The sequence below is a fragment of the Bos grunniens genome, chromosome 9, assembly GCF_055505025.1.
Source record: "Bos grunniens cultivar Pamir isolate PY7600 chromosome 9, Bosgru_T2T1.0, whole genome shotgun sequence".
In the NCBI taxonomy this organism is placed as follows: domain Eukaryota; kingdom Metazoa; phylum Chordata; class Mammalia; order Artiodactyla; family Bovidae; genus Bos; species Bos grunniens.
Window position 1 is genome coordinate 43854178 of NC_141173.1, and position 19219 is coordinate 43873396.

The following is a 19219-nucleotide window of genomic DNA, read 5'->3' on the forward strand; positions in this document are numbered from 1 at the left end:
GTTTTTCTCTTGCCTCATTGGCGAATTATAAATCATTAATATTTCACAGTAAAAATAATATCAAGCTATCAAACATTTTTTAGACCTAGAGGTCACGTGGTATAAAGTGCGTCATGGCCTGTGATTGGAGCGAGCAAGCACTCGGCCAAGAGCGCGCACACCTGTGCGGGCAGCCGTGCACAGGTGAGGGCTGGTCAGGGCTGGAGCCTGATTTACTCCATAGGCAAGTCGAAACAAGACTTGAAGGCGAGATTCTTTAGAGCCTTTCTGGCCGTATGTATCTTTGTTTTCGACCAAAAAAAATAAAGTCCGTTTCCTCAGCTGCCACTAAGGTGCTCGGTCCATCCGAGCGTCACACGGCGGGCGGCAGCCCCTGTCCGCAGCGTGGCCTCCATCCACTGAGTTCACTGGCAGCTGTTCGCCTTCAGCCTTCAAGGGAACGGTGAGGTGGGTGAGGTGACCGTCACTGAGGGTAAGGTCAATGCCCTCATTAGAGCGGCGTGTGAACGGTGAGCCTTTCTGGCCAGGCTTGTTTGCAGAGGCTCTGGTCAATGTCAACATTGGGTACCTCATCTGCCGTGTGGGGGCTGGGGGACCTGCCGGGCAGGAGGTCTTGCCCCTCCACCCCTCCTGCCCCAGCTGAGGAGAAGGAAGTGAAAACAGGACTCTGAGAAGTGTGATGATCACCTGGGGCTTTGGTCTTTTTGACTAAACCTCTTTAGAGACAGGCTCAATAAAAAGCTGAGCTCTTTGCTGCTGCTGTCTTGCGAATAACAATAATAGAGAATTTCAGTGGGCTTACCTGTAAAAGCCAGTTCTCAGAAATAAGAATTCCACACCAGATTATTCTGATTATTGGAATGGTGAGATGCAGTGGACACTTTAAGAGCTTCCAGAGAAACCTAAAATCGCCAAACCAGTGATGGGAAAGACACGAACATGCATCGCCCACTTGCTTGGATGGCAATGTTGGGCCTACCTGAGTGTATACAACATGCCAGGCACACTGCTGAGAGTTTCTCCTGGATCATAGCTGGTGAAGATCTCAGAAGCCCTGTGAGGTAAGTTCCCTAATTAAGCCTGTTAAGAAAGCTAAGGCCCTGAACAGTATGTGTACCATCTCATTTAATTCTTGTAAAAACTCCGTGTCTTGGGCAATGTTGTTATTTCCGTTTTGTGGTGAGGAAGCAGAAAGAAGGTCCAAACAAACTGCGATGCCAAGATGAGAGTCTGCCTTGTACGCCGCACCGTCTCAGACACTAAACACCCCCTGAGCCGCATGCAGTATAAAACAGAGATTCAGACCTGAAACTCAGTTTGTCTCATCTTAGATATAGGTGCCGGTTCTCAAACTGCCCTGGCTGAAATAATTGTGGCCATTTGTGGACAGACATGTTCTGGTAAGAGTAAATTTTTTGAGATTGTGAAAGTAATTGCCATGGATTGGATTCCTTAGGAACAGAGTCTGAGACTAGGGTTCTTGTGCAGTTGATTGACGACCTGCTCCCAGGAGAAAAGGTGCGAAAGAAGCAGAACGGGGCCAGGGAAGGCCATAAGCAGGAGTGTGGTCTCTGCAGGCCAGCCTCACTGCCAGGCGCTGTGAGGCCCTAGAACATGAATTGTTTTGCAGAATTAGTACCAGGTGAAGCAAAGGCGCCAGTTGGTCATTGAGGTCTCCTCCAGGGAAAGGGGTAGTTGGCCTGGCAGGGTGGCTCCCTTTGCCAAGGGCAGTGTTCCAGAAGGGCCATTGTGAGTGGTTAGCTGGCCCTCAACAGTGAGGGGGTGGGTGTGCCAGCACAGGGGATCTGGGTGGGACTCCATCGGCATCCATTAAGGGGCAGACCCACCAGACTGCACGTTTAACCAGGTCATGGGGCCCCATCTGCCAGAGGTTCTCAGTCTGTTGGAACCTGAATTCTCACAGTGGGGCCTGAGAATCTGCATTTCTAAGAAGTTCCCCCTCTCTAACGAGATGGTGCCCGGTGCTGATGTCCAGAGGCTGCAGAAACATGTAACTTCAAAAAATACATTGTACATCCCAGAAACGGAAAGCTTAGCACTTAGTAGAGCTAGATCTGAGCTGAAATAAGTGGTTTCCAAATTGACTTTTTGAAAATTACAAACTATAAGTTTATTAATGAGGGGGTCCTTAATACTATGAAACCAGGGGGGCTGGTCCTTGGTGGAGTCATCAGGGAAAACTTCCCCAAGGAACTGGATGGCTAGCCTAGATTTGAGAATGAAGAATTAATTAGGTGAAAAGTTCAACATGCAAACAAGCTTTGGGGTGTGAGAAGCAGCTCTTAGGAAACAGTTAAAGGTGGCCAATGGAGGGTGGAACTAGAGGAGGAGGAGTTTCGTGAAGCTGCAGAAACAGTCTGGGGCTGGAGGACTTTGTCTTCACTGAATTGCCCTTGGATCAGTAAGAAAAGAAGAAACCCTTCACCTGTTCTGAGTAGGGAGGGGAATACTCAGTTCTGATACAATCGTGTTGAACTCTGCCTCCTCTGCCCAGTAAGGCTGCCCTCCTCTGCTGCTGTTCTAGTCACCTTGCCATCATGTAGCTTTCAGGTCAGTGGAAGAGGCAGCTTTACAAATGTTTCAGCATCAGGCCAAATATGGTGGCTGGCGCCAGAACATTTCTGCAGAGGGAAGCCTGTCCGTTGACTTTATTTTAAGGAGTGGGAATTTGTTCATCCTTCTAAAGTGTGTAGTCCAGATGGTGAATCATGTCTTTGACAGAGGTTGAGAATGTGGAATGCCATAGCTTCTCCTTCAGAGTCTCCTGCAGTGTGACAGCTGTGTATTCAGAAGTGACAGTCGGGCCCTAAATTACAGGGAGTTCTGTTTTCCATAAGAGCTCCCATTTCCTGAGCTCCTGCAGTGGGTCAGGAATGTGCTAGGGATGAGACATACATTATTTCATTTATTCCTCACAGAAACCCCGTGGGATAGATATTTGTATTCCCCACCCTACAGATGGGGATGCGTTTAGAGATTAAGTAATTTGGTCAAAGTCACATGGCTGGCAGAGCCGGGGGCCTCTAATGATGGCCAGGCTGACTCCAAAGTTTGTGCTCTTGATTTCCATGCTGCCGCTTGTGTAGCTGGGCAGAGTAAGTCTGTTTGTCTGCCTGGTGGTTCCCCATCATTTAACTTGGGGTTTTGCTGACTGTTCACAGTCTCTGAGCTTCTGGATCCGCCCCAGTCAGAGTATCAGACTCGGGAAACCTCTCAGTGCCACAGGAAATAGAACAAGGAAGGCAGTTAAGAATCATCTCTACCTCTAAAAGAAGTTCATTCATTTAGCAAAAATATTTGTAACACCTACTATCTCCTGAGCATAGTTCCATGATTCTAACAAGTCTTATTGGTAGGTAAGAAGCCTGTTTAAGCTTGGAGAGAAGGTTCTGATCGTTAACAGCACAAAACCTAATGTCTCTTGCCTTCAGTTGATTTTCAAGATGCACTTGGGTATAAGCCGACCGAGGACCTTGGCTCTGCCCCGTGTAGACAGCTGAGACCGTGGCAGGAGGCACACCTACCGGAAGGCAGGTTCCTGACTCTCCTGGCTCTCAGAGCTGAAACAGAGTTGCTAAGTTATCCTATTTCCGACATGATATATTAAACCCAAATCTCCCCACTGTATCCGATTAGCTGAAATCTCAGTGCAGGCACAGTGTCAGGCATGACAAGGCATATACTTCAGTATATGGTGGTGCCTACCTTGTCTTCATGTAATTAATACTATTTTCTTGAATCCAATGAGTTGGCTGCTATTATTGTAGCCTCACTTTTCTCTTATGTCAGAATCAAAAGTTAAAGGATTTTCTCCTACAATCCTAAAGAAAATTCCCTACATATTCTGTGGGGAAGTATCTAAGTAAGCCCTCTGAGTGGGTTCCAGAAATGGGTTTTACCAGTAGAGATCTCTAAACAGAACTTGCCCATTTTAGACACATGCTATTCTACTCTGACTGCAGTCTTTAGGCTTTCACTTGTCTGCCTTGGGGAAGGTCTCCCTAGGTTTAAGAAAAAAGTCCCAGGATCAAAGTTCCATTGAATGCAGTTGACATCTCTACAAGGGAATCAAGTGCATTTTGAGTGATCCACGTCCTCAGGATCTTGCAAAATTGTTGACTTTCACCATTCTTCTTTTGATGTACCTGATCTGTTAACCAATAATGAACCAAAAAAAAAAAAAAACTTGAAACGAAAAAAAGGGCCAGCAAGTGTATCTTTGAGGGAAAGAAGTGAGTGTCAGTCTCAGAGAGTTTTGTCCAATTTCAGAGCCCTCAGAGAAATGCTAAGCACACATTGGGCAGTAGCAGTTACCAAAAGGCAGAAGCACAGGCAGAACACTCTTAAGAAGAGTGTATATCAGACTATTCATACATTTTTTTACACTCATAATTAGACTAGCAGAAATCAGAAAGCTGGGTCATGCCAGGGGCTCAGTGAGGCTGTGCGTCTTCAGTCACTTTGGTTGTGGCTGGTGAGAGGGCAGCCTGGCGCAGATGTCCCCGAGAAGAAGCAGTGCTGTGTTTTTTGCAGTAAAGGGAGTCGGGTGGGAGAATGTCACTGGGAGAGTGGGTGGGCAAAACGTAGTGGATGCACTTCGGTATTTATTAGGCAGCAACGGAGCAAGAAGCGATGGATCATCTGTACCTAGAGTGACATGGATGGATCTGAGTAAGAAAGTAAGACCCAAAATGAAATATATAGTAATGTCACTTATGAAACTATAAATATATCTGTACAAAACAACAAAGCACATTTCACAAGAATGCAAACAAAAAGATATACATTAAACACATCCGATGATTGGCTAAGGTAAGGGACGAGGACGTGAGAACAAGAGAAGAGAAACAGTGACTTGAAAGAACTTGGAGGGTAGGGACTGGTGCCCCAGCATCTCCCAGTGGAAATTCTGATAGGTGCGCCTCTCCATTCCTCCCGGGGTGTGTTGGTAAATGTGTGACAGTTAGCTTTCCAAGGGAAAAAAATCAGTCCTGGTTCATGGTGTTTGCTGATTGCCAAGGTGAAATTCCTCCTACCGTGGCTGATTTTTAAGCCAACCCTGTGACTCATGAAAGCAGTTTGGGAGATGCTCACGTTCTGCTTTTTGCAGTCTGCTGGATGGAGTTTCTAATGTCTCAAGATGGTCAATAAGCTGACTGACAATTCTGGCAGTAACTTTTAGGAAACCAAAATATATACAACCAAGATAAGGCAGGACTTCAGTACAGTGTCATCTTATTTGCCTCCTATACATTGCACACCCTGTAAGAAAGTTTATAGAACATGTACCACCTTCCTGAAGGAAATCTGTTTTCTTTTTAGTTTCTTGAAAAATTAAAGTTTCTACCCCCCTAATAATTATTGATCAAATAAACTATGACCTAAAAATTTCTCCACAAATATCTACTTTTATCCCCAAAATGCTAAAAAAGAAAAATAATGATGATGAAACTATTGCCCAGCCATCTATATAATTTTCCATGAAAGATGGTAAATGCTATTTGGCAGAGAAGTGCAATTAGCATCACATTTCCCAGAGGAGAGCTATTTCTTTGAAAGGATTAACCATTACTGGTAAAAAGGCTAGATGGGTCTCTACAAAAATAGTCATAATTTTAGATTGTTCATCTTTAAAAAACTGCAAACATGCACTAGAAGCATTTTCAGACTTTGCTGGGAAAGCCAGACCTATTTTTAAATTTTTGTTCTATTTTTACATTGAAGTATAGTTGATTTACAATATTGTGTTAGTTTCTGGTGTGCAGCAAACTGATTCAGATCTATATATGTGTGTATACACAAACACATACACACACTTTTTCAGATTCTTTCCCATTATACAAGATACTGAATATATTTCCTGTGCTATTTAGTAAATCCTTGTTGTTTATTTTATATGTAGTACAGCACATCTGTTAATCCCGTACTGTTAATTTATTCCCCCCTCCGGTAACCATAAGTTTGTTTTCTATATCTGTGAATCTGCTTCTGTTTTGTAAATAAGTTCATCGTATTATTTCTTAGATTCCACATATAAATTATATAGTATTTGTTTTTCTCTTACTTTATGTAGTGTGATAATCTCTAGGTCCATCCATGTTGCTGCAAATGGCAATATTCCATTCTTTTTTTACATATGCCATCTCTTTATTTGTTCGTCTGTTGATAGGCACTTGGGTTGTTTCCATGCATTGGCTCTTGTAAATAGTGCTGCTTTGAACTTAGGGGTCCATGTATCTTTTCGAATTAGTTGTCTTTTCTGGATATATGCCCAGGAGTGGGATTGCTGGATCGTATGGTAACTCTATTTTTAGTTTTTTAAGGAACCTCTATACTGTTTTCCATAGCAGCTGTACCAATTTACATTTCCACCAACAGTGTTGAAGGGTTTCCATCTCTCCACACCCTCTCCAGCATTTGTAACTTGTAGTCTTTTTGATGATAGCCGTTCTGACCTGTGTGAGGTGATAGCCCATTGTAGTTTTGATTTGCATTTCTCTAATAATTAGCAGTTTTGAGCACCTCTTCACATGCCAGTTGACCATCTGTGTCTTTGGAGAAATACCTGTTTAGGTCTTCTGCCCATTTTTTGGCTGGATGTTTTTTAAAATTATTATTGAGTTGTATGAGCTGTTTGAGAATTAAGCCCTTGTCAGTCTTATCATTTGCAAATATTGTCTCCCATTCAGGAGGTTGTCTTTTCATTTTATGGATTCCTTTGCTTGTAAGTTTGCAAAAGCTCGTAAGTTTGATTAGGTCCCTTTTATTTTTGCTTTTATTTCTATTGAGAAAACATTGGTACGATTTATGTCAGAGAATGTTTTGCCTATACTCTCTCTAGGAGTTCTGTGGTGTCTTGCATGCCTTGCATTTAAGTCTTTAAGCCGTTCTATTTTGGTGTATGGTGTGAAGGTATGATTTAACTTCACTACTGCCTCGTTGAATTCATTTATCAGTTGTATGTTTGAAGTCTCAGGGTATTCTATAGAGTATCATGTCATCTGCATACAGTGACAACTTTACCTCTTTCCTTCTGATTTGGAGTACCTTTTATTTTTCTTTTCTGATTGCTGTGAAAGCCAGATCTATTGGAGTAAAAATTCTTCCTTGTCACCTCATTAGAGCAGGATATCTCAGCCTCAGCACCATTGACATTTGAGGTCTGGAGACTATCGGTACACTATAGGATGTTTAGTAGCACTGGTCTCTACCCTCTAGATACCCATCCTACCCCCTCAGTTGTGACAGACAAAAATATCTCCAGGCATTGCCAGATGTCCCCAGGGGGCAGAATCACACTGGGTTGAGATGCACTGCATTAGAAACACCCATATCTTTTCATCATGTTGGTCACATTTTCACTGAGGAGGCCTTGCCAAGTTGGCATTATGAAGCAGCTATCTTAGAGTGGGCTGCAAGAGTTCCATAAATCTTTATGAATTGCTTTTATTTCTGCTGTTTCATAAATATGTTCCAAGTCCCTTGTGCTATAGATAACTATGAGAGATACGTTTTTGACACTTGCTATGACCAAATCAACATTCTGTACCACCAGACGTCTTTTTTCTTATTTTGATTTTCAAAAACAGAGAAGCCTGGAATGGGTCAAATCCCACCAGCTAAGTTGAAGGACTTAATTACCAACAGAGTGAAAAAAGCCTTTCAAATGGCCCTTGCTGCTTTCTAGCTATTAATACTATCAGCTCATCCGGTCTCACACAACACATTTTTAACTTTCTTCCTCTTTAGAAGACTTGACAAGGTAAGGAAATTAGTATGCCAATCCCCTTCTGACCTGTGAGGAAGCTGAAGCTCAAGAGAGGTTAAGGCCAGAGTATGACCAAGGTAACCCAACTTGGTACAGGCAAGAGCCTAAAAACCAGGACCTCTGACATATCACTAGGTCATGCTGCCCCCCTCACCATACAAGAGATCTTCAGCTTTCTATTACTTTCCAAAGAGCAATCAAGAGAAGAGACTGTTTTACTATAAAACTTGTCATTATCTTCCCCAAGTTGGGACATTTGGTTTAGAGGGCATTAGCCCACTGTGTCCCCCTTTGTCTGACAAAGCAATAAAGCTATCCTTTTCTACTTCACTTCCACCCTCCTCCCCGCAACAACAAAAAAGGAAGAGAGGGAGGGAGGGTGGGAAAGAGTGGAAGAAAGGCACAGGGAGGTGAAGAGAATCATGGTCATTACTATAATTTACTAAAATAAAACTCTAACTCATGGTGAGATTAATTGTACTAATTATTTTTACTGATGTAAAAGCGTAATTAACAAATGGTAAAATAGGAAAATTCCTTTTGTTACACTGCAGAGTATTTATTATTTCTTCCCGGGAGTTTATTTAAGCTTTCAAATAAAAATCAATTTTTCCTGAGTTTTCTGAAATCGGAGCTGATAAGGCTACCAGACTCACGGGCCCAAACATCGCACTGCTTTGGGCTATAGAAGTTTCCCTTCTGCCAGTTAACCTGAATTCTCAAGAATTTCTGGAGGGCAGATAAAAAGACCCCAACAAAGTCTTTTTACATGACATAGTCTAACAAGTCTCCTATTTGAGCCGACCCTTCCAGTGCTAGGAAACTGCTCCTGAGAATCTACAAACCAGTTTATTTCTGCGGATGCCCTTTTCTAGATGATGTGTATATGTGTGTCCTTTCTATGACTGCTCTTGTTTTTTCAGTCCCTTTTACGCTTCCCTGTGGCTCAGATGGTAAAGTGTCTGCCTACAATGCGGGAGACCCAGGTTCAATCCCTGGGTCGGAAGGATCTCCTGGAGAAGGAAATGGCACCGCACTCCAGTACTCTTGCCTGGAAAATCCCATGGATGGAAGAGCCTGGTAGCTATAGTCCACGGGATCGCAGAGAGTCCGGACATGACTGAGTGACTTCACTTCACTTTACAACACTGTCTTGACAATTAAAATAATTGGCCTCTGATGCTTTATTCTCTTCACTGATAAAAAATCTGTGTATTTCCTACTTTCAGCTGAAAAGTACACCATCAGCTTAAACCAGAAAGGGTCATTACATTCTTTCTGTAAAGAGTCAATGTAAATATTTTAGGCTTTGTGGGCTACATAAGGTCTCTATTATATATTTCCCTCTCTCTCTTTTTTTTAAAAAAAGCCTCTCAAAATGTACAAGCCGTGCTTGTGTGTCAGACAAAAGGCTTGTGGCTGCCTTCGTCTGTCAAACCCTTGACCTAAACAGTTAATTTTAAATGGGCCCGAAATAAACCATTTGGAATTAGTTGGAACAACTTTACTATCCAGACCTCTGGAGACAAACTGAAGGGAACTCAGGCCAACACGTTGGTAACTGAGAAAGGTCAATGGAGAAAGGGGGTCGTCCAGTGCTGCTGCCCTAAGGAGAGGAAGGAGACCTGGCCTCAGCTTGGTTTTGCCTTAAGCCTGAACCCAGGGAAGCTGGTCGATGGGGATAAAACTGAAATAAAGACACTAAGAACAAGGTCAGTTTATTTTACTCTCCCTCCCAAGGCTGTTAACCTGGGAAACAGTGGGCTGATCATGTAAACTGTCTCTGAGTTTAGTTCATTCATTACAAATCTCACTCTTGCTCATGAGGTCAAAAAGTGAATAAATCAAGGCTGAGAGGGAAATCCAGTCCAAGGGAAGCGTCTTCAAGAGCCACGATGCGGATCCTGACTTGCACAAAACTGCTCAGCATCTTCTACAAATGGTGGGAGAACTTTATTTTAATACAAACATCTTCTTTTGAACCTGGCCCCTTCCTGCACCACTACAAAGCAGCTTTGTCACTGAAAAGCAATCCATTTATTTGAGCATACTCTTTTTAGGCAATTGTAATTTTTTCCACCGTCGTAACACCACTCTGTGCTTCTCACTGCTGGTCTTCTCCTCCAGCACTTTTTTCAGGATAATCCTCATCACTGTCTCTGTTTCTGCTTCTTTATCCTCTCCAATAAGAAGATCCAACGTATCTCCCACTTTCACCTGAAAATTAAAAAGAAAACAGAGCTGTCGTTTGGGGAAATGCAGGCCAATGCAAACATCTCTACTTTGGGTTTTCCCCAGAGAACCAGTCCCCGGCGGGGAGGTACTCCTTTGAAACAGTCACTTATCTTAGTGCCTCCAGGTGAAAGGGCCTCCCTCTCTGGGAAGGTGCCTCAAACCCATGTGGCTTAACATGGACCAGTGTCACTCCTTCAGGCTGAGACAGCTAGCTGCTTGAGGATGGGCCCTGTGTGGCTCTGATTTTCATCCCTATTGCATGACTTAAGGAAACTCTTGAATGGAAGCATTTATTTTGGTAACAATGGCAAAAAACAAAGGAAGCGGGACATAATTTTAGAGAGTATGAGCATAGTAATTACTACAGGCACTGGGAAGACACTGAGAAGACAATTTTCAGTGTAACACATTCACTGATTTCAACCCAGATAAGCTACATCATTGCATACAGGGCATAATTTGTTGGAAATTCATCACAGTGCAACAACAGCCGTATCTCTTTAAGAAATGGAAGTAAAGAAACTGCTTTCTGGTACTGGCTAGCCCCAGGGATGACACATCATCAAGAAGAGACAGGACTCCATGAACAAGGATGGAATGCCCCAGAAAAGAGGATGCTGACCTGGGTTAAAAGGGCTGAGATCAAACCCATTTTTATCCAGAGAGGAGCTCTGGCTTGAGTGAGTGCAGGACATGCCCTGGGGGGCAGTCACATTCGTGCTGCCTGGGTGCAAACAGCCCAAGACAGACACCGGGTCCTGGCAGCTCAGTATCCAGGGGATCTGCCCAGTAACTCAGGAAGGGGCTAAACTGACCCAGGTGCAATATGCGGCTTTTGCTACAACACAATCCAGGGTGACCAGAGGCCATCTCAGACCACTCACCACCACTTCCAAGCCAGGGACGGGCACAGGGTTGAAGAGGCAGGACAGGAAGACAGGGAGGGACCCTCATGTGTGGGCCACGGACCCTTAAGTGGGCATAGGTACCCATTTAAAAGGTTGCTAGGGGGCTTCTGTTTAAGAAGCCATCGTGCCAAATGCTTACGTTTACTGCATTTTCCAATGAATACTCCCTAAGGCGGTCCTAACTTCATGCTGTTGGAATATCTGTACTTCACTAGGGCAAGCGACCCACTCAAGACATCCGTAGACCTAATACTCAGTCAACAGCGTGGGAACGCACACCTGCTCACCACAACACCATACCGGTCAATCCTGGCAGCTGGATATAAAACTCACAAGTGAAGTGAAAGTCACTCAGTCGTGTCGAACTCTTCATGACCCCATGGACTATACAGTCCATGGAATTCTCAAGGCCAGAATACTGGAGTGGGTAGCCTTTCCCTTCTCCAGGGGATCTTCCCAACCCAGGGATTGAACCCAGGTCTCCTGCATTGCAGGCAGATTCTTTACCAGCTGAGCCACAAGGGAAGCCCAAGAATACCTGACCCAGGAATCAAACTGCAGTCTCCTGCATTGCAGGCAGATTCGGGAAGCCCAAAACTCAAAGGGCTGATTTTAAACCATTAACTTTCTCCCCTCTGGGCTGAGAAGCAGAGAGACTAACACCATAGCGAGGCATGATGACTGCTTCTCTTTGTGGGTATGAGGGCATCATCTGGGCCAGATGCAGGGGCAGAGGGGAGTCAGTTCTCCTGAAGTTCTGCTGGGTTCAATTTTTAAAAAATGACCATGTGGCCAACCTATATAGGCATTTAAAATCAATGTTCAGAAATACAAGACTTGGAAACGCTGCTTTACCTTTTTTGGCATAACTCTGTGTCATTAAAATTCCTTTTTAAATAAAGGAATACATTAATGCACATGATACAAGATGTAAAAGGTATAAAAGGATATACAGAGAAAAATCAACCCGTTATGTATCCTCAGCAGCTGGGCACAAGTCCCATGGAGCAGGCCACGGAAGGGGAGGTGTCCTTCATTCCCTTCAACTGTGGGAGACAGCGCAGTAGACACAAAGCAAGACTGGCTGGGATTAGGGGCTGTTCCAAGTATCTACATTTCCAATCTCCCCTTAGCTGCAGTTACTATGGCTACCAGGCCTCCTAGTAACAAGGCAGCCGTGTGTTAATGCTGGGCCCTTCCTTTGCTGACCCTCAGGAGAAATCTGGAAGGCAGCCAAGACAATAGAACACCCAAGGCAGAATGAAGAAGCAGCAATTAGGCTGTAGTTAACAATATCGCAAAGCAGAGGGAGAAAAAACAGATCTGTGGTATCTGCAAATGAGGCCCTGACAGAGGCATCCTGCACCAAGAACAGGTCTTGTCTTAGGAACACTGCGGCTGGCTAGAGGGGGCTGGGCTACACAGGGAAAAGCAATTAAGGGACAAGAAGGACTTGATGTCCAGATGCCCGTCTGGAGTGCCTGACTTCCTGCAGCTCACAGAGCAAGGGCTGACACCCGCAGTCTGAACCTGCCAGGCTGGGTGCCTTCAGAGGAACAGTGGCCTTGAGACTTGGTGGCCAAGAAAAGCACTGGGGATCCCCTCTTCAGTCCACCCAGCCACAAGAACCACTCTGAGCACAGGATCAGGGCCTCTGAAGACAGCCTCCGTGCTCATCTAGGTCCACAGCTGATGGCTCACACCCTCCCATGTCCCAGGGGAACGGGATGCAGCTCACGTTCTCCGATCCCAGGGTTGCTTTGAAATACGAGAGAAGCTAAAATAAAAACCTTCAAAAGTGTGTCTAACTCCGCTAGAACATTTATTCCCTGGACACTGACTGGGAGTTATATTCTGTCTGCTAATGCCTCAAGGGTCAGTGTCTGCCACACTTTTTAAGGGTCTCTGCCATATACTTTTTTAAACTGTCTTGTTAACTTTTACTATCATTATTATTTTTCCCAATTATGAAAGTGAAACATACTCATAAAAAATTCAGAAAATAAAACACATGAACATAACTCACAATGCCCACTCAAAGATAAATGCTGCTGCTGCTGCTGCTGCTAAGTCGCTTCAGTCGTGTCCGACTCTGTGCGACCCCACAGACGGCAGCCCACCAGGCTTCCCTGTCCCTGGGATTCTCCAGGCAAGAACATTGGAGTGGGTTGCCATTTCCTTCTCCAATGCATGAAAGTAAAAAGTGAAAGTGAAGTCACTCAGTCGTGTCCGACTCTTAGCGACCCCATGGACTGCAGCCCACCAGGCTCCTCCGTCCATGGATTCTCCAGGCAAGAGTACTAGAGTGGGGTGCCATTGCCTTCTCCGATTTTAATCTAGATATATGTATATATGTAACTTATTTTTACAAAAATACATTTTTATAAGAATATATATCATTTATTATAACATCAGATACTAGAAATTCATTTTCTTGTAACACTTATGAATGATTCTGTCATAAAACAACAATATCAACAGGGCTATCAGGAAATATAGAACCTTTTTGATGGCTGCTCTGCACACAGAGCAGTGTAACTTCTGCTGAGCTGAACAGAATCGCACATCTGCTCAGGTTACAGCAGGCCAAAGAAACCTCTACATGGATCAAACATTTCTTTTTGGCCTGATTATTATGATTTCAGAGAGGCTAACATTAATAACTTAAGAAGTTTAATTAATAGATTTTTTCTAGTTCTGATAGTGACTTGTCTTAAAATTTTAAAGAAAAAGAGGAAGCTTCATCTCAAAGTCATTATGGCTACAATCAGCAAGTGGTCTGTGTGACTGAAGCTGTGTGGCTAGGCCTGAGGGAGACCTTCAAGGTGGTAAGACAGACATACCTGAGGAGCCACTGATGCCCCAAGGAAGGAGCCCCAGGGGAGACTGGGGAAGGCGTTAACTGAGTACAGAACAACACACAAAAATATTTGGTTGTCATAGTATCTTACCGTTCTGCTTTTCTTCCATAGTTTTTCCCCATTCAGCCTGAGTTCACCTTTGTAGAATGCATCTTCCACTTTGCTTAAAAAAAAAAAGTCAAAGTACTTTAAAATAGAAATATATTCAAGACAATTATATAATTTTGAGGAAAATACTGGCTATTAATAATGCTTTTCCTGACAGTGACCAGCCTACCCACAAAATCTCCATTCTGGGCATTGGGAAAGTGAAAGTCAACTGCTCCTATATGAATCTAAACAGGGAGACCGAAGGGCACTGCTGAGTAGATGTGGCTGCTGCAAAGATCTGCTAGAGCGAGATGGCAGGTAAGCAGTGCTCTGCTGGGACTTCACGCAGGTGATAGCTCCCGTGATCCACGACAGTCAACATGAGTGGGTGCTACCTTCCCCTCACATGCTCTGAGAGAAAAACCAGTTACCACACCTGTGGTGAGGCTGTTAAGAAACCCTCTGCTGATCTGCACTGAGGCTGGGGAAATGCCAATCCAGCCACTGCTGATCTCTCTGAATTTAATCAGTGGAGCGACTAGACCAAGGCAGATACAGACAAAAATGAGTGCCCTTTCGTCTTAACGCTCAGACTCCTGGTGATTGATGTTGGGGGTTTTCCTAATAACAGTACTAGCTACTACTGTGAGAGACAGGGAAGCCCTTAACGAGCCTGCCAGACTTTACAGAACATTGAAGTCCTGATGAGGGTGCCTGTGCGCTCAGAGTCATCTTTATGAGTCTTTAAGTTTCATGGATTAAAAAATTAAACTATGCCATTAAATTAGGACATAAAGGTACAAATTAGACAAAGGAATCTTAATTTCTTATTCATATGACAGTTCTTACTTTGCATGCAGTATGCACACAATGATTGCTAAAGGAATGAATGAACAGTGACGATCACTATTATTATATAATAGGTCTAGCGAAGAAACAAGGAGATTAAAGAAACCTTGAAGGTTATGCTTAATATCTCCATACACTATATACATGAACGCACATAGTATTTTCATCATCATAGCTAACATACATTGAGAACCCAGGTGCCACACATTGTTGTAAATGCTACAGGAAGATAGACTGACTTATTTAATCCTAGCCACCACCTTCTAAAGCCAGTTCTATTAGCCTTATTTTACAGATGAGGGAACTGCACAGAGATTTTAAGTATCTTGTCCAAAGTCACAGAGAGCCAGGATTAAAGCCCCGGTAGTCTGGGTACAAAGCCTGCAGTTTTAACCACATTATGCTGCTTCTAAGATATACCATCTCACGTAGCATTTGTGAAACCCAGGTGCATTCTATGCTTGCTATATACATCTAACATGGTGATTCCTTTTTTTCTCAAGAAGCTGTTTTTACATCAGTGGTTCATCTTACAGTTGACTATGTCTTAGAGTCAAGGAAACACGGCACATGGGATTTGCAGGCAGTCATTTGACTTCTTTGGGAATTAGTTTTTTCACGTATAGAATGAAATAATTGGACCAGGTTCCTGTAAGATTCTTTCACATCTGTGGTTACCCTTCACTGTAATATGAGCCATGTGATTGGTAATGCTGCTTTAAAACAACCAAGAAGACAAGTGATTTTTGTATGAAAACGCACATACTTCCTTCCGATATCTAGGCCCGTCTTCAGGATAACGTCATACCGGAAAGACTGTACTGCTTTGTCCAGGTCTTTATAGTCTTTGACCTCACTGGGGTTGTCCTCGGGCTCCTCTTCCAGCTCACTCATCTCATCCCTCTCTTCATCAGAGTCCCCTTCATCTTCCACTTTTTGTAGAGTCTTTTTAGTGGATTTTTTAGAGCTTATATTACTTTTGAGTCTTATGGAAAATGGAAAAATATATTCCGGAGATATTAAAAGCCCTGGGAGTCTCAGTGAGAAAATGTTATGGAGGAGTGTTTTATAATTTGATGCATTTAACTTGGCACTAGACAAATACAAGTATCGATTCCAGGAAGCACAGCCTTTATGTGAAGGTGTCCCTCGCAGCGCTCTGCAGAGTCCAATCCAGGCATCTGGCTTTCTTAAAATGCTGCTGGGCAGTCTGACACTAGTCATAGCCATGGCACATACTACCTGAAACAGACAATTCAGATTTAGTTCACAAGTGTGGTATCTTGGCATTCTTACTACATAAACCATGCACACTGTGAACACGTTACAGCTGATACTGTACCATGTTCCCTCCTACAAAAGGCCATGTTGGGTCCACACGAACCAAGGCCATGCACACTGTACCTGGTGAGTCTTCTGGCTGTACTTAATGTACTGACCTGATAGGACAGTCATGAAGGTCAAACTGGATGCTAATACATGTGAAAACACAGGTTCCACTCTTCTCACTCCCCCAAATTAGTTTGGGTACTGACTGCTCAGTGCTTTCCCCACCCTCTTTGGCTATGTCGTGCAGCTTGCAGGATCTCAGTTCCCCAACCAGGGATTAAACCTGAGCCCCAGCAGTGACAAGTCCAGAATCCTAACCACTAGGCCACCAGGGAATGCCCTTAATGATTTTAGAGAAAAAAAAAAAAATCTCAGAACAAGAAACACTGTCTACTAACATACATTACAAGCTTACAATAATGGACTTTGCCAAGGATACTAGATCATCACTTTATAAACCCAGAGTAAGTCTCTCAACTTTCAACCTCCAACTACAGCAAATCAGAGCTAGGAATGAGCAAATTGTACAGATCTGCATTCTACCCCCTTTCACATCTTCTTCCTAATAGATTCATTAGCTAGCAGAGAAAGAAAGGGTAGGTCACAGAGAGCCAGGATTAAAGCCCCAGTAGTCTGGGTACAAAGCCTGCAGTTTTAACCATATTATGCTGCTTCTAAGATATACCATCTCACGTAGCATTTGTGAAACCCAGGTGCATTCTATGCTTGCTATATACATCTAACATGGTGATTTCTTTTTTCCTCAAGAAGCTGTTTTTACATCAGTGGTTCATCTTACAGTTGACTAACTGTAATCACCACTAACTAGGTGATTGTTCCCTGAGGCACTGAGGCACAGTCATGCCACATGTCCTGTATGCTCCACTGCGAGAGGCCTCCTGGAAGACTTCACCCGGTTTCCTCTAGACTTTGTCCCAGGCATCTTGAACCTTGCATGTTGTATCATTTTCTGTTGTAAATCATAGCCATGACCCATAGCTGAGTCCTGTTGAGTCTTCCCAGTGAAATCAGTGAACCTAGAGGTGGTCTTGCAGATCCTGACATAGTATCTGACTGCCTATTCGACATATCCATTTGGATGCATAACAGGGACTCCAGTCTTAATTGGCCCTGAAACAAACTCTGATATATCTGCAACCCCAAATCTGCTCTAGCTGCAGCCGTCCCCATCTCAGTTAATAGTAACTCCACCCTTCTAGTTCCTGAAAAGGAAAGCTTTCAGTCACTCTTGACTCTTTCCCCCCTACTCAGATCTATTATGTCAGGAAATCATGTTGGCTTATCTCCAAAACCAAAACATTGGTTTCCCTTTCACAATTACCACTGTTACCACAGATTCAGGCCCCGGTCTATCATCAGGATGACTACCAAGGCTCCATCACAGTCTGTTCTCCATACAGCAGTCAGTCAGATAGACTCTTTTAAAAAGAATTTGTACCACGTCTCTCCTTCCCTCACAATCCTACAAAAGCACTGAAAAAGCAAACTCCCTCCCTTGCCCTATAGGCCCTGTGATCTGCCCCCTCCATTTCCTCTCTGACCTCATCTCCCGCCTCTCTCACCCTTGCTTACTCAACTCCTTCCTGAAGATCCTCGTACACAACAGGCAAACTTCTGAGTAAACTCCTTTGTTCCAGGTGCCCTACTACACCCTTAGTCCAGGTTATCTGCAGGGATAACTCATTTTTAACTCAGTGAAGTCTACTCATTCCAACTCCATTTAACAGGTATCTTGTCCTCCCAATCTCCCCTGTTCTACTTTCTTCCATCATAGCATTATCTACTATCATGTTATATAATTTACTGGTTTGTTTTTGTTTTTTTTTTAATGACTCTGCTAGTAGAATATAAACTGTTACCGGTGCTTTTTTCCTCTGCTCAAGCCCAAGTGCCCAGAATAGTGCCTGGCACGTGGTAAGTACTTGATTAAATACTGTGAAGTGAAAGCACAGCAAAAGAACCTGTGCGTTAGAATGAAGAGCTAAGATGGGGTTGGGTTGACAGGTAAGAGGTGAGATCGCCAGGAGCCTTCCATATCAAAGCGTGGACTTATCCAGAGTGTGTGAGAGTTATAGAAAGATCTTAGGTAGGGAAGTGATCCGACAGTAGTGCTTTTTAAAAGATTTCTTTGGCGCGACAGCGTGGACATAAAGGGATGATCGCGGCAGGAGGCCTGAAGGTGGTTTTGACTGAGATCTTCAGGCGAGATATAAAATCTGTGAACTAACCAAAGTCTGTAAGAACAGCAACTACCTGAATGCAGAGGCGACGCTGTCCTGAACCCGCGGGACACTTGGAATCGCTCCACGTTCCTGAGCCCGTTAACTACTCCGAATGGAGAACCTGATTGAACTGCTTTTAGGTCAATTGCAACTAAAAATCTCTTGGCTCAGAGGCTGACAAACTGCTGAGACAAGGTCATGTTCCCCTCGCTCCCTCCCTACCCCCTCGGGCTGCGCACCTTCGCAGGTTCTCAAGGTCAAGGGAAACTGGACACCAGAGTCCTCGAGCTTGCAGTCTGCGTCTGCAGCCAGCAGGAGCAGCCAGACCCAGGAGCGGACAGCCTTGGCCCCCCGGGTCCACGGGGCGTCCCGAGCTGGCCGGGCCGGGGCAGGACGCGAGACACTCACGCGGAGCCCTGGCGGGAGCGCAGCCAGGGGAGAGGAGCTCGCCGCTCCTGTATTTCCCACGTGCGCGCGATGAAGCAACAGAGGGGGGCGCGGGCCTGGGTCACCGCTGGCCCGGCAGGGGCGCAGTTACCTGTACGTCAGCGCTGCTCCTCCCTCCCCGCCCCCCTCCCAGCGGCCTTGCAGACCGCTTGCCTCCAGGCCCCGCCCTATTTTTGCCCCGCCCCTTCCGTCGGCGCCGGCGCGTTGAGAGCGGGCTGGGCGAGGCACCGGGGCGCGGTGATGGCGACGCAGCGACCTCTGCTGCAAGCGGTATCTAGGAGGACTGCGTGGGGAGTGTGGGCGGCCTGGAGGACCGATTAGCTGTGAGCTGGACCGGAAGCCACCTCCGGGTGATTGATTCCACGTGGTTGAAGAGAGTTTTGGGTTTTTTTTTTTTTAGATAAGTAATTTTTTATTGAAGTCTAGTTGATACTCGTTTGTGTGTGTTTGTGAAGTCGCTCAGTCGTG

General features: G+C 44.5%; 1 protein-coding gene and 1 long non-coding RNA gene across 16 annotated transcripts; one reads left to right on the top strand and one right to left on the bottom strand.

The window, feature by feature from the left end:
- Positions 1 to 168: 168 nt before the first annotated feature.
- Positions 169 to 9938, top strand: LOC147365889 (uncharacterized). Its single transcript, XR_015132981.1, has 2 exons — positions 169 to 1061; positions 8713 to 9938. It is a non-coding gene; the product is annotated as an uncharacterized LOC147365889 (long non-coding RNA).
- MTRES1 (mitochondrial transcription rescue factor 1) lies at positions 9491 to 18871 on the bottom strand. Of its 15 annotated transcripts, none has more exons than XM_086317494.1 (4): positions 18843 to 18871; positions 15499 to 15970; positions 13884 to 13956; positions 9491 to 10006 (listed from the first exon to the last, which is right to left on the bottom strand). In XM_086317494.1, exons 2-4 carry the CDS (start codon positions 15960 to 15962, stop codon positions 9827 to 9829), a joined length of 717 nt encoding a protein of 238 aa, XP_086173620.1. In that variant the 5' UTR covers positions 15963 to 15970; positions 18843 to 18871; the 3' UTR covers positions 9491 to 9826. The 15 variants fall into 15 exon arrangements, with proteins under 15 accessions (XP_086173620.1, XP_086173622.1, XP_086173617.1 ...); XM_086317496.1 differs by having other exon boundaries at positions 15541 to 15974; XM_086317491.1 differs by having other exon boundaries at positions 15499 to 15974.
- Positions 18872 to 19219: the final 348 nt, after the last annotated feature.